Source organism: Anopheles coluzzii, chromosome 3 (assembly GCF_943734685.1).
Source record: "Anopheles coluzzii chromosome 3, AcolN3, whole genome shotgun sequence".
Classification (NCBI taxonomy): Eukaryota; Metazoa; Arthropoda; class Insecta; order Diptera; family Culicidae; genus Anopheles; species Anopheles coluzzii.
Window position 1 is genome coordinate 93,792,410 of NC_064671.1, and position 14,403 is coordinate 93,806,812.

A 14,403-nucleotide genomic window follows, 5' to 3' on the forward strand; every position below is an offset into this window, starting at 1 on the left:
TATGAATTGAAGAGGGGTTTAAGATACTCTCTCTCCCTTTTCTGCTTTTGTGTACTGTTGTGGATAGGTTTTAAGGAAGATGATGTGATCATCTTGCAGCGCGCTACGTAATAGGACGCAACAGCCGGGCAAGGCAAAATAAGATCCATCACCAAGGGCAGAAAGAACAGATTTCAACTGTGCTGGTGCTGGTGTGTTGAATGGGCGCTGCTAAATGGGAGCCCCCGTCATTCCCGGCCTTCTACCCTACCCCGGGCGAAAACACACTCCAGCTGATGAAGGGCCGATGATGCGAACAAATCTAACTTCAAAAGCACAATTTGCTTCGGTCACTTGAATGGGCCACACCGGGCACCGTACATTATGCTGAAAGAACAAAAACAAGCACACATACACATACGGGTTCCGAGTGCGTGTAAATTCCGAGAGGAATCAAATCTGGCAGCGAGAGAATAGAGGATAACGCAACCAGCGTTCAGTCATCATTCCACTAAACACCAATTTGAGCTATTTTCGGGTTTACTTTTCCCCGTTTTGGGCGCGAGCGACTAGCCCAGGTTGCGCGTGATGGAATAGAACACCTTATCCCTGCGTCAACGTTACGAGTCCGAATGAGAAGAATGAAAGGGTTTACCACGCGCGACAAACGGTCCAACAATTGATCCAATTTCATTGAGGTTAATTTGGGTGTTGTTGAGAAAGTGTTTGAATGGTTGGAATGCGATTGCAGCGGGATGCTGGAAAATCGGGAGAAATATTCGAGTTTGGGGTCTAATATTGGTTTATTGTTATATTTTGTTAGCATATCATTTAAAAAAACATTAAATTTATTACAAAAAGAATATAAATTCTCTTCGTCAATCTATAAACCAATCAACAAATTATCTTTAAGCGTTTAAAAACATTCAAATTAGGATTATCGTTCGATTTCTTTAAAAATCTCCCGTTACGAAAGAGTACCGATCCGACGCACCGACAACCCCATCGGAGACATGTCAATCTCTACTCGATTGAATAACATTTCAATTAGTCACACTCTCTAACCGATTGCTAGCGCAAGCAACCAATAAACAAAAAAAAGAACCGCGAGCGTGTCCCCTTGGAAAAGAAAAAATGAAACTGAAATATTTAAAAAGCATAATAAAAATATGAAAGACTGAGCGCGAGGGAAGACGAACATATAACCCAAAAAAAAAAAAATACAAGCCCCGCTCCCTGACCAGCAACACTTAGCGATATCAGGCAACAACAATAAGAGCAAAACATTAATCCTCGAGACAGCACTCGAAAAATCTCCAGACAGATCAATTTACTTCCCTTTTAACGTTTTTTTTTTCGCCTTCGCCCTTCCTTCCAATGCCGTTGCGTCACGGCCGCAATCGTCGCAGAGGCATTTTTGCGCGAGCAGGCGAGCGCGCGCGCGCCCATCTCACGACTCGCCGCAACGCCGCGTACATTATTGGCCATCTCGAACGACGGTGCGGGAGAACAGGCGGGACGCGTTTAGCATTAAAAGACGCCGCAAACGACGTGCCCATAGTTCAAGTGCCTAGGGCCGCGTTTCGGGGCAGCGCATTTTCACTCTTGTTTCGGGTCGATCGCTTTCGGTGCGTTCTGGCTTTTGACTGATCGTTTCTTAATGTTGGCCACTTTGGCTAACTTAATATGCATCGCCCGCTCCTTCCCTCGCTTAACTCCATTATGTGTATCGGGTGTATGTGTTTGTGTGTGTGAGGAGCGGTGAATTACATAAATCTGATAAATTGTTTAATTAAAAACCGTTTCAAATGGTGATTGATTTTCGTCGCTCTCTCCCGCTCTGGCGGACGGTGCCGATCACATTTCGCTTCCAAGCTACCCTCTCGAGCTCAGATGCCAGATGGCACGAACATGCAAAGACGTCATTGAACCGGCGAAAGGGCTTTTGTTTTCGATGGGACGACGAGTGATCGATCGTGAAGGATGCGCCAGTTACTTTTCTTCTGGGTCTGGCCATCGATCGGTGCAGGAATTTCCCTCGCCACGATGCGCTAAGTGGACGGCGCAACACCTTATGGGAAGATGGCGTGCTTGAACGGGCGGGGGGAAGCGATTAAACGTGTAGAAAGCGAAGTGTGTCTGGGATGGAACAACATTGTCCATCACGATAACGGAGAGCGGAGAACGGAGTAGGATTGGATTGGAGGGATGATGCACGTTTGCAGTGGGGTTCGATGTGTTTTTCATACTCATCTGCCGTTTATGCAATCGATTGCTGACGATGGGGGAGTTTCTGTTCCCATGGGTCCGAAATAGTAAGGGAAGAAATGAGTATTGGTCATTTCCAAAAAGTGATGGTAGATTTATGGGAATTTTATTACATTTTTGGTATTTTTACTGCATAACTACAACTTCTGTATAAAACCTTTGGAGATCTGACACTAATGCAATGCAAATACTGAGCCTGTGTCTAAAAGTCAAACGCTTCTTGTTGGTTAAATCTCCACCCATTTTGCTCCTTACTTTCCTGTCCACCGTTCGTTTGCATCCCGGCTGCACGTTTCTGTAAACGCCTTTGCATGCCTAATGAGAAATCGGTACGGGGAGTTACTCAAGACACCAAAAAGTTCACCGATCCATAGTACCGCCCCGGACTATCCCCGGAGTAGCTCTCAGCGCACTCACCAGCCGATCGGGTTTTTCTTGTACGCTCGTGAAAACTTATTCCAATAATTATTCACGCTGCACGGGCACAAAAAAACAAGACTCAAGCCAATGTTTGTACCATTCGCCTGTCAAAATGTGCGCATCGGAACTGACTCCTGAACGGGGCGTCACTGACAGCGCGTACAGCAAGCCGCGGAGACGAACTAATTTACCCCTAACCCTCGGCTGCTCACCATCCGCCAAAACACCTCCCTCCGAGTCCGACCATTAAAATGTTGCCGACTGCTGAGGCGGCAGTACTGTGTGATGCACCTTTGCCGAGGCGCATCTCTTGGCAGTCGGTAATAAGGAATCCATTTAAATACCTATTAATTCTCCGCCGATCAACCGAAGCAACAAGGTTGGCGAAAGCAGCAAAAGCTCCGGCATCAGCAGTTGTCGTGACGTGACTGCCAGGGAATAGTTGGACAGGTTCCACCCTTTTTTGCTCCAACACAAACACATACACACACACATCCACAGAAGAGAAGCTGTTTGTCTATTTTAGAATAAATTAATTGCAATTCACCTGTCGCACGGCGCGACCGGGAGTCATTCATCGTGTCCTTCGCTCGCCCCGCATTTTGTGCTTCGCATTTCCCGCACGCTACGACAAACGCATCCCGACCGACCCGCACGGTAGTGAACACAGGGATTTTCACTAATTTTTGCGTTTACTCTTTGCGTTCCGGCGGTCGGGCGTACAGTCATTTGCGTACGCAGACCAAACGGTGAAGGAGACGTCCCGTTCCACCGAGCTGGAAGCCATGTCCTTTCGCAAATAGATTTACATTTATTATCCAGATCAATTGAATAACGCTTCCCCCGTTCGGAGACAGTGCTGGTGCTACCGAAATGGTTCTACAAGAGGGTTGCGCTTCTACGCACTGCCTGCAACTGGCAGTGGGGCCAGCAAAGCCTTTTTGCATCTGGTGGAGCATCAAATTGATTCCCAGCAGCCTCATCGGTCGTGTTTTAATCTTTCCGGCAGTTGTTGTTTTTGTTGCGCTTCGACAGTGGCCCGGACGAACGAAAGAAACGAATGCACACGGGCATTTGTGGGAATGTTCTACATTTGTTTTTCTTCCTGGAACGAATTTTCGCCATTGGACCGTTCCGTTTCGTTTGCCTTTTTCGGGACGTTGGGACCTTCGTTCGAGTATGGGTCTCATTCATTATTTTCTACATGCCGTTGTATGGATCGGAACGGAAGATCTGCTTATGAATAGATGGATTTGCGCTAATAAATACGAGCTTGTTTTTGTTGGTACTTAAGGGTACCACAGGGAACATACCACAGGCTGGAAGCTGCAATGGCAAAGAGAGGTTACAAATCTATTCATTTGAGAGTTTGGTAAGAACAACGCTCTGTGAAATGGTGGGTGTTTGTTTTTATTGGTCGATTCTACGAAATATACAATATAAATAAACAAAACGCATCACACTTTCTTCTGCTGATGAATTGAGGAAACCAAAAAGGAGGTCACGATCATCAAGTGATCTTGAATCATTGCCGGTATATTATCAATCCACACAGCAACGGATGACCTTTGCTGAGTTAAAACAAAGTAACAATCAAACTATGGTATTTTGTATGAGTTAAACTTTGCTTCATATTTATTTTGAAATGCTAAGTTGGTAGCAAAAGACACAAGCATCTCCAGCGACAATATTGAAACATTCTTTGCACAATGATTTTTGTCCAATTTTAAACTTAATTTCAACCATTATGCAATCCGGAGCGAACAGTCTTACAATCACACAGAAAGAGCACCGACTCTTATCACTTACCCCAGATTGTTTGAATTTTTGCGTGCCGCTTCGCCTTAGCATCAAATTCAGGGCGTTTTGCACCTCAGTCATTGTTCTACTTTACAGCCAATATGTTCCGCTCAGTACAGTTATTCGCTATCGTTTTGTATCTTGCTCAGCCAGCTCTTGCCTTAGGTCTGGTGTACGGTGTTACCGTGTAACTAATCAAGTTTTGTTAATTGAAACCATTTGCTTTTAAATCTCCAGAAACGGACGTCACTGCAGGCGCTATCTGTCGGGTGGAAGGCAATTTCGGACGCTGTGTGCACTTCAAGAACGATCCAAAGTATCTGACGCTGCTGCTAAAGAGTACCCGCACGGAGCAGGATGACTCATACCTGCTGCGGTACGTTTGCGATCGACGCAAGGGGTTAACGTGTCGGACTGGCTCGGTGAACGATGAGGTTTGCGGTGTGCAGATGGATAACCGTATCGTCGGTGGACAGCGCACGTCGATCGATCAGTACCCGTGGATGGCGTTGCTGCAGTACATCAACCATCGCAAGGGCACGAAGCGGTTCGCCTGTGGAGGGGCACTGCTGAACCGGAAGTTTGTCCTCTCGGCGGCACATTGTTTCGTGCGGCTTCCTGCAGGTGTTGAGCTGTGAGTGATTGTGTGCGGTTTTGGGCTTAGAAATGTTCATCTGAGTATGTCTACTTTCAGACACAAAGTGCGACTGGGCGAATGGGACACCGATTCCGAAATTGACTGCGAAGATTTGGATGATGAGCTGTCTTGTGCATCTCCGGTGCAAGACTTGGACTACGAGCGCATCATCATCCACGAAGGTTACACCGGAAATCACGCGGATCGCGAAAATGATATTGCACTGATCGAATTGAGCGGGTCGGCGAAGTACAACGACTTCGTAAAGCCTATCTGCCTGCCCGAGCCGGGCACACCGAACAAAGAGAAGCTGTACTTTGGCAGCATGTGGGCCGCTGGATGGGGCCGAACGGAAACAGCTTCTGGAAGTCGCTTTAAGCTGTACGTACCGCTGGATCTGTTCGATCTGCAGTCTTGCAACGAGACGTACCAAAGGCGGGTGAAGGTTCCGCTCACCGAGACGCAGTTCTGTGCGATGGGAACTCCGGGGAAGGATACTTGTAATGGAGATTCCGGCGGTCCGCTGATGAAGACGATGAAAACGCTGCACTATGTTGTTGGAGTTGTGAGTTTCGGACCGCAAAGGTGTGGCAGCGGCATCCCGGCTGTTTACACGCGCGTGGATAAGTTCTACGACTGGATCGTAGGTCATATGGTGGAGTTTGAGAATTAAGTCATGTAAGCTCGTTGCGATTAAAGGTTAACTGTCGTGATTCAAAGGTTCGAGTACAGTTTTTGATGCCGAAGTCACAAAACCCTTTTGTAACCTCTTCGAAAGTCTTTCTGGAATCACCTGCTTGAGATGTGCTCTGAAGACATCAAAGCTTCACCAGCGTCTGTGTGAATTTGATAGAATTTCTTCCATCGATTCCCCGATATAAGGATTTGTAGATTTGCAGCGTGACACGCGACACACTCAAATTGCGTCGGAAATGAGCTTTGATTGAATCTCCTCCGCTTTCCGCGTGCGATGAAAACATGACACGACGGGGAACCTGCTGCTTGTGTGGAAGTTACGCTGAAAAGGTAAAATTGGTTTTTCACCATCACCAGCGAGTTGCCACTTTGTTCCAGCACAAACACACCTGGGGAATTCGACGGTTTTCCGACCTGCATGTATCGAAAAAACAAAAGCCATGAAAAGTGAATTTTCATTCCAATTTCAGGTGGGCTGAAAATTTCATCACTTCAAAACCGGCAGAAAGGCTCGTTTCTTTGTGACCATCTGTGTCTCGGTGTGTGATGTTTGTGTGTCGAATCTGTTGCGGCTTTGTTGGTTTTGGTCTGAAATTTCCCAAAGGACATGCCGATCCCAATCGGTTTGTTGATCAATTTTAAACGCATTGAACATTTTTGTGTGGCTTCCCCGTGGCCGAGGTGCGAAACAACCCCCGGGACGAGTAACCGTGATGCTGAGATTGCGGCTTTCGCCTTCCAACACACATATCAGCAGCAGAAGCAAAGACGGTACTGGGTCCCACGGGAAATTGCCATCGATTTCATTTTCGGTGGGCGTGTGACGAATCAAACTTGTGTCCCGAGCGCCGCCCAGCGCCATCCATGAGCGAATAATTTACGCTCCGAACTCCGCTCCCCCCGCCGCCGGTCATCGGCGTTGTCGTGGGTCATCGATAATTTGCCACCAACGATTTCCTGTGTGGGAGAAAAGAACCTCACAGGGGGAGTAGAAGGCCGAAAAAAGTATTCCAAAGGGCGAGAGAAACATCAAGGACGTGTCGTGTGTCCCCTTGGCTGCGCTTGACAGTCGCGGGAATGGCGGGAGTGGCATTGAGGCGGCATCGAATCCGGCCACGCACTTGATGCTCACGTACACGAGCACGTGTGCATCGGGGCCCCCGAAGGGAACGCTGTGCACGTGCTATCCCGGCGCCGAATCCCTCCGGGGCTTCGGGGACAGTGGGCGATTCCTTTTCGAACGCCTCTAAGTGGACCGATACTGTGGCTGAGTGTGTGTGTGTGTGTGTGTGTGTGTGTGTGTGTGTGTGTGTGTGTGTGTGTGTGTGTGTTCCTCCCAAGGCTTATTGCACTTGACAGTTGGTGGATTACGGCCTTTTATGCGATATTAATTCGATCAAACAAGATGGCAACGGACCAAGCATTCCGAGCCGGATTTGATTTATTCTCATATTTCACGACGAACTATTTCGATGCTTCTACTTTCTCCCCCTTTTTATTCTTTTTCTTTCTGCCCTTCCAGGCTTTTGTAGTGCAAATCGAACCGAATCCGAATCCCTTTCTATTCCCCCAACTGCTTTGCCCCTGTGCGAATGCATATGCGAAAGGGCTTTAGGCGAGCAAATTGCATTTCTCTGTTACGCATAATGGCCTTCACTAGCCGGGAGGGGTAGCTCAGACGCAGATCTGATTTTGTATTGCGGTAGAACCGGGTGTCGCCCCGGCCGGGCGTACTCTAATCCTGCTGCACGATTTTCAACTCTCGGTAAGTGGCCGTGTTGCGTGTTCTGGGGTAAGAATTGCCCACCATTATTCTGACTGCCAGGGGCGGATCGTTTGTACTGAGACAATCTTAAGATGTTTGGGAAGAAAGTAACGATAGGTTTGTATGACTTTTTGGCATCTGGAAATAATAGGGGGAACATTGAGGATGAGGTCAATGGCCGAACGGATTCGCAATGGTCAATGTGAAAATGCGGGAACAAATGGATTACAGTAGCTACTTTGTTTCCATATTTTGTTGAAGATATGTTATCGATAAAATCGTACATTGCAGACATTAACTGCTCTTCTCTCTTCCCTCTCCCATCATTTAAAACACCTCTAGAACGCAACTGAAATTTAATGTTTATTCAAGCGTTACCTTTTCTCACCTACTGTCACTGTTGCGTTAAATACTCTTCTCTACATGGAAATTTAAAATATGAACCCTTCCGTCATCCCTCGTTGCAAAAAAAAAACGCAAAACTAAAAAACCTCACTCGCGCTTCTCCATTCTATTACACAGCTTCAACCACACCCCATTAGCATCCATTAACGCACTCAGCAGCAGCAGCAACAGCAGGGGAAATAAAAATCGATCAACGGTTAAGGAAAAAGCGAACTGCAAGGGGAACTCTCCCTTTAGCGATCAGCGACCGGTTTAGACCGGGAAGACTAAAAAATAGAAAACACGACACGCCACAGCCAGGACAATAGAGCACCGACCCTGTGCATCCTTCGCGTGAATCCTTCCCCGCCGTTTTGCCGAAACTGTCATTCATTATTAAAATAAATTACGCCTAAGCACATCCATATTAATAATCCCACTTTTTTCACCCCGGTTTTCCAGCCACAGTGTAAGCGCCCGTGCGTATTGCTTTTGTGACTAATGTAGCCACCTCTTTCCGGTTCAAACTACTACTCAACCCCTCCAGCCGACTGTCTCCATAGACAAGGTCTCTTCCTGCGTAAGCCGAAAGGAATTATTAGCGTCTTGAACTCGAAATCCCTCGGTTCTGTTTGCCCTCGGTTCGCTAAGTAATACACACATTTGACATTACATTTTCCCCCTTGCCGAACGCTCCGTTGTTGGGCTCAGCTGACTCAATACCGAGCTGTCCGATGGCACCTGGTTCTCTGCGTTGGTTCCGAAGGCACCATCAGGCACAGGTTTCTTGGCTTTGGAACAAGGAAATCGCTCTGGAAACAGAAGGGAAACCGAAAGTGACCGAATCCAAATCGGGAATTGCAATTTCACTGCCAAATAGTGCACGAATGATAAAACGCACATGTTCCCTTCCTGGTGAGGACATTTTCCTTCCAGCAAGGGGGAAAACCCGTCCCTCGTGTAAATAAATGGGTAAGGTAAAAATTGCGCTTCCCTCGCTGACAATGACATTCGCTCGGGACGGAATTTTTATCACAGCTTTTCTTTGCTCTGAGCTTGGTTGGATTTTCCCTGCGAGTCCGTAAGCCTCTAACCGCACACAAATGATTACGATGAAGGTGGTAGTGCGCCATGTGTGTGTGTGTGTCTGTGTGTGTGGACGGATCTCCGGCAGAGGGGTGATAAATGTTCCAACACTATTACAACCATGTACGGTGTATATCCATGAGTAATCGGTGCAATGGAGGGATATATCAGCATTTACCACTGAGAGATGAACAAGCGAAAAGAAACGTGAAATCAGCAACGTGTGAAGGATTTTCGCAAAAATGGATTCGATGTACTAAATGTTATTGTTTCAATGATAAACGTTCTTTACATCAAAACTGTTGCTTCTTTCCTCGAATTACGCATTGCGATGAAATAATTCATTCCAAGCCCTCTTCAATCTTTACACTTGGTTCGGTGCGATTGCAGACGATTTCCCTGGAAAATGCTTTTCACATTAACATCAACTGCCATCAATAATTGAGCAGCGATTGCCCCCAATCGGCCCTGACATTCGCACGTTTGGCATTTTTAATTAATTTATCAGGAAATGGCATTAAGGTGTGTGAGCTACCGTGACGTCATCGAGAGTACAACGCGAAATCAACCCGGAAACGATTTGCAAACCTTTTTTGATTCCCAAAACTACTGTTCATCCCGTTAACATTTCATTTTCCGATTTCACCTTCAACAATCATTCTGGAAAGGATTAGAAGCGACACCACAGCACCGAAAAAACCTTCCCAGGAGTGCATTCTAAATTTAGCACCGCTGGAAAATTGCAAAGTCGTAAAATAGTGAAAGTGAACCACTATTCTGTCCAGGCGCTTTTGTGTGCTTTGCCTTCCACTCGTCGCAATGGTCAGTCTCGAATAAACTTCTTCATTCTGAAGAGTTTACTTTTTCCATCCTTCCTACCGAAACTGCTCAAGCAAAACGGATCACTATTTGCAGGACGATGCGCCTTTTTACTGCCTCGGCAAAGAGAGTCGGTCCACTTCCTTCCTATTTTACGATCGCCAACAAACTACAGAGCTCAATAAAGTGAGCCCAGCCCATCTCTCAACTCGCCGGGACCTCGAATTTCCCAAGCAGCACTTGAAAAAACGCCCTGCGCTTCTTGAGACGGACGCTTCTCGAGACGATTGGAAAATTGGAAAAGTCTAGTTTCGATAGTTGCTACCATCTTTTGCTACCGAAAAGTTTCAGGAAAATTGTTTTTCCTACACATCCCGCTTCACCCAGAAGATCTCCCTAGGAAAAGGTCAAAGACACTCAACTTTGGCAAACTTCACCTTCACCGAGCTGAAGGAGCCAATTCTCGAGCGCACTGTTGTGTTGGCAAATACCAATAAAAGGCAGTCATTTGGTGCAGTTTTAATTTTACCCCACCGTGATGGAAAGGATGGCACAAATTGAACTATTTTTGCCCTCCCCGACTCTCGCTTCCCTTATCGCGCTTATCGCTCCTTCCCGTACTCCAACATGTGAAGATGCATTTCAAGCGTGATGGCCGTATCTCCTGAAAGCATCACCAAAAAGGGGCGAACAACAACAAACACAGCTCTCCGATTTGTGGAGCGCTGGTTCGCGAGAGACACATTGGCGATATAATTTAAATGCAAACATGAACATGTGCATGAAGCTGACATTAAAGGGCTTGTGTGAGCGTACGATCAAACCGAACGCGGGGATTGGAATTTAAATGGATTTTTTTCTGCTTCGGCGCTGCTCCGTGATTTCGTTTACAGCAGCAGCCTGGCAGGGCTTTTGGAGGAGAGTTTTTTTTCTCCTTAATGCACTCTTCAGGTCGGTTGGTGCAACAAGGGAGACGGCGGTTGCGGGTGCGCATATGCTGCAAGTATGCAAATGCCAAATCTTGTTATCGCACCGCTGGGAATTGAAATAAGAAGTCCAGCAGCGGGAAGGCAATCGGCATCGAACTTACTCCCTGCGATAGAAGACAGCCAGAAAAACAACCCTCTGTCACTGTCTCTCTCTCTCTCTCTCTCTCTCACACAGGCACACACACACGATCACACTCTACTCCTGAGACAGTAAGACCGTTTTTTTCCTCCTTACTTCAATTCACTTGAATGTCATTCTGTGTGGCGTTTTGAGATTGTTTTATCGTACGATTTTGGAGGAGCTTGAATTCGGCTGTTGTGGCCGTTGCGCGCGGTCTCCGTTCGAGGAAGTTAATCGCGCAAATGCAAATGCATTTGAAAGGTGCGCTTTTTGGGGCGTGTTGCATTAGCATCGCGTTACGATACGGGCGTGATTTAGCAGCAAATGTTGCAATCTGCTGTTTAGCCTGCGCTTTCGAGTGACATTTCGCGAGGGAGTAGTTTGCATTCTATAATTTAAAACACTGTTTTGATACCAACATGGGGGTTAAGTTGATTTATTCTTTAACATTTCATTTCAATTTTCAACTGAAATACCCCCAACCACTGTACGGCATCGCTCATCCGCCGGTGGGATTTATAACCTTTTTCGCGCAAGTGAATTTCACACCCAATCAACATCCCACACACACGGGAACGCAATTCCAATTTCACCCAGATAAGACAGCTCCATATTGCAATCCATTCCACATTTCCGATGCCTGTCAAGCTCGTTGGCCCGGTGGACTGCCCGGATCGGTCCGTTTTTCCTTCGCAATCATTCGCACGGGTTGAAGTGGTTGAGCAGCGGCGATATTGGCGCATACCTCGCACTACAGAAGTCATAATTTCTCACACATTCGCGGAAATACATACGCACACACACACACGGGTCGTGAGGGAGAGGGAAGGAAGAATAAGTAAGTGCTGAAGTGTTCGTCTTTCGGTGCGCGCTAAAATAAAACATCCTTCAACGGGTGGAATGCATTTCAAAGAGAAAGACAGAGAGAGAGAGAGACAGGATGAGAATCATGTGATGCATGAGATGCACTTTCTTGCTTGCCATTCCTCACACACGCTGCTCCACACTGGCACAAACGTTATCACTCAACGTCACACAGCGCGAGCGCTGGCAGACGGACTTTTCATATTCGTTCGGGCTTTTCCGCCACATCCTCGCCGATTATCCCCATTCGCCACAAGGGGCTGGTTTGGCGTTTAAATTTTTGTTTTTATTTCACCTTATCATAATCCATGATTTCAACGAAACCTGGCCGGCAGCCCAAGCTCGGAAATGGAGTGGAAAGAAGGCAAAAAACATGCAATTTTTAATACGATTTGATGACGCGGACGATTGCAGGAAGTGACACTGCGGATAGACGATCACGTCCCGTCCCGTCCCGTCAGAAACGGGGAAAAGCAACGCGATGATCTGTGACGTTGATGACCCGTGGCTGTCCGTGGTTGTCCACGGAGGTGGTAAAGCCATGTCCGCCTCACCGAATGCACCTTGTGGCGCTTTTTATTGGCCGGAGGGTTCGTTGCGAATGTGGAGAAAATTAAACGGTTTCCTTGGAGAGGGCTGAACAAAAACCAGCACGAGCAAACCCTTGCACTGTATGATTATTTTCGATTACATCTGTTTGGCTGATTGGCTTTATCGTACGGTGATCGTGTGAGAGAAGCGGCGAGTGGTTGATTGCGATTGCACCGTGTAAAGCTGTTGAGTGGCTTAAATATCATCTCAAGCAAAGGCGTTATTATCATTCTAGAGCAGAGGGAGAATCGCCGATGGGAAGAACCAAGTGTTACAGTACCTTACAATTTGAAGGATTGTGTGCTGCTAGTTTCAACAGTCGGCAGCGATACCATTGCGAAGGAATAGTCTTCTCTATCGAACACAGAAGAACAGTGGAATGATTCTATCGGTACTATAGCATCAAACTGGCTGCTTTTCATCAATCTGAGCAAGAACCAATTCGATGCAAAGTGCCAATTTTCTGCAAATTATATCATTGAATCCATGCTCAACTGATACCTCCGAAATTCTATCTCGCCCCTTTCGCGTAGGAAAACCCCTATTCATCCCCATTTTCCATTAAATCAAATCCTCATCTAGAACACATTTCAAAGGCGTGAGTTGCAGCATGACTACAGAACGAACGATTTCGATCTACTTTTCCCAAAATTGCTTAGATCTACTGCCACCTCCCAGTGCCACAGGAGAGCACACATGGAGCAGGCTCCTTTCCAAACTCCTGACACATCATCATCCAGCGCATCCACCGCACTCGATGTAGATTGATGAACTTTTTGAGGTTCGGCAGCGGTTGCACCATCAGGGCCCCGAACGCCCTCAAAACGGACCTGTTGTGTAAGTTCCCACGCCATGCAGCCACGTGACCAAGCACCGGTCCCGCAGTCTGGACCGGGGTTGGGAAAATAAATTAACAATTATGCAAAAATAGTTCACTAATCTAAGCTCCAGCATCTTATTCGCAACGTAATCCTTTCGCTCCACTATCGAACCGGAGCGGCACTCAGCGAAGGCCACATTCTAAGCGAATCTTATCGTCATTGTCATCAGCATAATCATCATCATTGCTGGCGCGCATACCGGCGAACTGACCTGAGCACACACACACACCATCCTGTCCGAGGATATCATTTCTACCCTTCGCAAGTGGGAGTGTGTTTGGGTTGGGAACATGGAAGGGCTTGAGAAGGAAGGCAAAAAAAAACAGTAAATTCAATTTAAATATTTGAATATTCATTCCTCAATCTCGGCGCGCTTCGCTTCGAGATAAGCGGCTGCCTTGGAGGCGAGATGACCTTCCTGCCGCAAGGTGGAATCACCTGGAAAACTGGAACTTAGATAGCGTTGGAATTGAGTGACTGTGTGTAAGCAAAGTGCAATCTTTGGTGATTGCTCAAGGAAAAGAGAGCGATGTACGATTTGGCCGAGATGAACGAAGAAGTTTCCGCTGAAAAGGTTGATGAATGTAAAGTTTCTAGGAAAATAAAAAGCTATCAAGTAATAGTTTTGCACTCTCACCACACTTTTCTGCAATAATGTATGCACTTAATTCTTCTCAACTAATCAAATTGACCGTCCAGCACGCATTTGGTACGATTTTGTTCCATCGGTTTAATTGCATGCACCTTCATACTTCTAATGAACTTTCCCAACTTAACACCCAAGCTCCTTCTGTGTGCCCTCGGCCCGTTTCATAATTATTTCGCGAGAATTCATTACACTCTAATCGCAAGATCAAACCCAACCTGGTGGCAAGGCAGGGTGGCAGTAATTTGGCTGCACATTTTACCTTTCGTTGTTGCAAATCGCGTGCTGCCGCTGCAACGCGTTAAACAAACCGAGAAAGAACGCTGTAGCGTGTTGCTCTTAATTCCTTTCAAAAAAGGTAGCTTCTTTGTAACGCTGCGCTATCAATTTTCCCAATCTATGAGCGCGTCGAACGGCGGGTGTCCAAATTAAAAACTGCTCCACAAAGCGACCTAAC

General features: G+C 46.8%; 1 protein-coding gene across 1 annotated transcript; it reads left to right on the forward strand.

The window, feature by feature from the left end:
* The first annotated feature begins 4,528 nt into the window (after window positions 1–4,528).
* LOC120959663 (CLIP domain-containing serine protease 14D-like) lies at window positions 4,529–5,823 on the forward strand. Its single transcript, XM_040383251.2, has 3 exons — window positions 4,529–4,632; window positions 4,705–5,101; window positions 5,162–5,823. Exons 1-3 carry the CDS (start codon window positions 4,569–4,571, stop codon window positions 5,775–5,777), a joined length of 1,077 nt encoding a protein of 358 aa, XP_040239185.2. The 5' UTR covers window positions 4,529–4,568; the 3' UTR covers window positions 5,778–5,823.
* Window positions 5,824–14,403: the final 8,580 nt, after the last annotated feature.

Coding starts and splice junctions, on each gene's coding strand:
- LOC120959663 (XM_040383251.2), top strand. CDS start 4,569: ATGTTCCGCTCAGTACAGTTATTCGCTATCGTTTTGTATCTTGCTCAG. Junction 4,633..4,704: donor TCAGCCAGCTCTTGCCTTAG/GTCTGGTGTACG, acceptor TTAAATCTCCAG/AAACGGACGTCACTGCAGGC. Junction 5,102..5,161: donor CTTCCTGCAGGTGTTGAGCT/GTGAGTGATTGT, acceptor GTCTACTTTCAG/ACACAAAGTGCGACTGGGCG.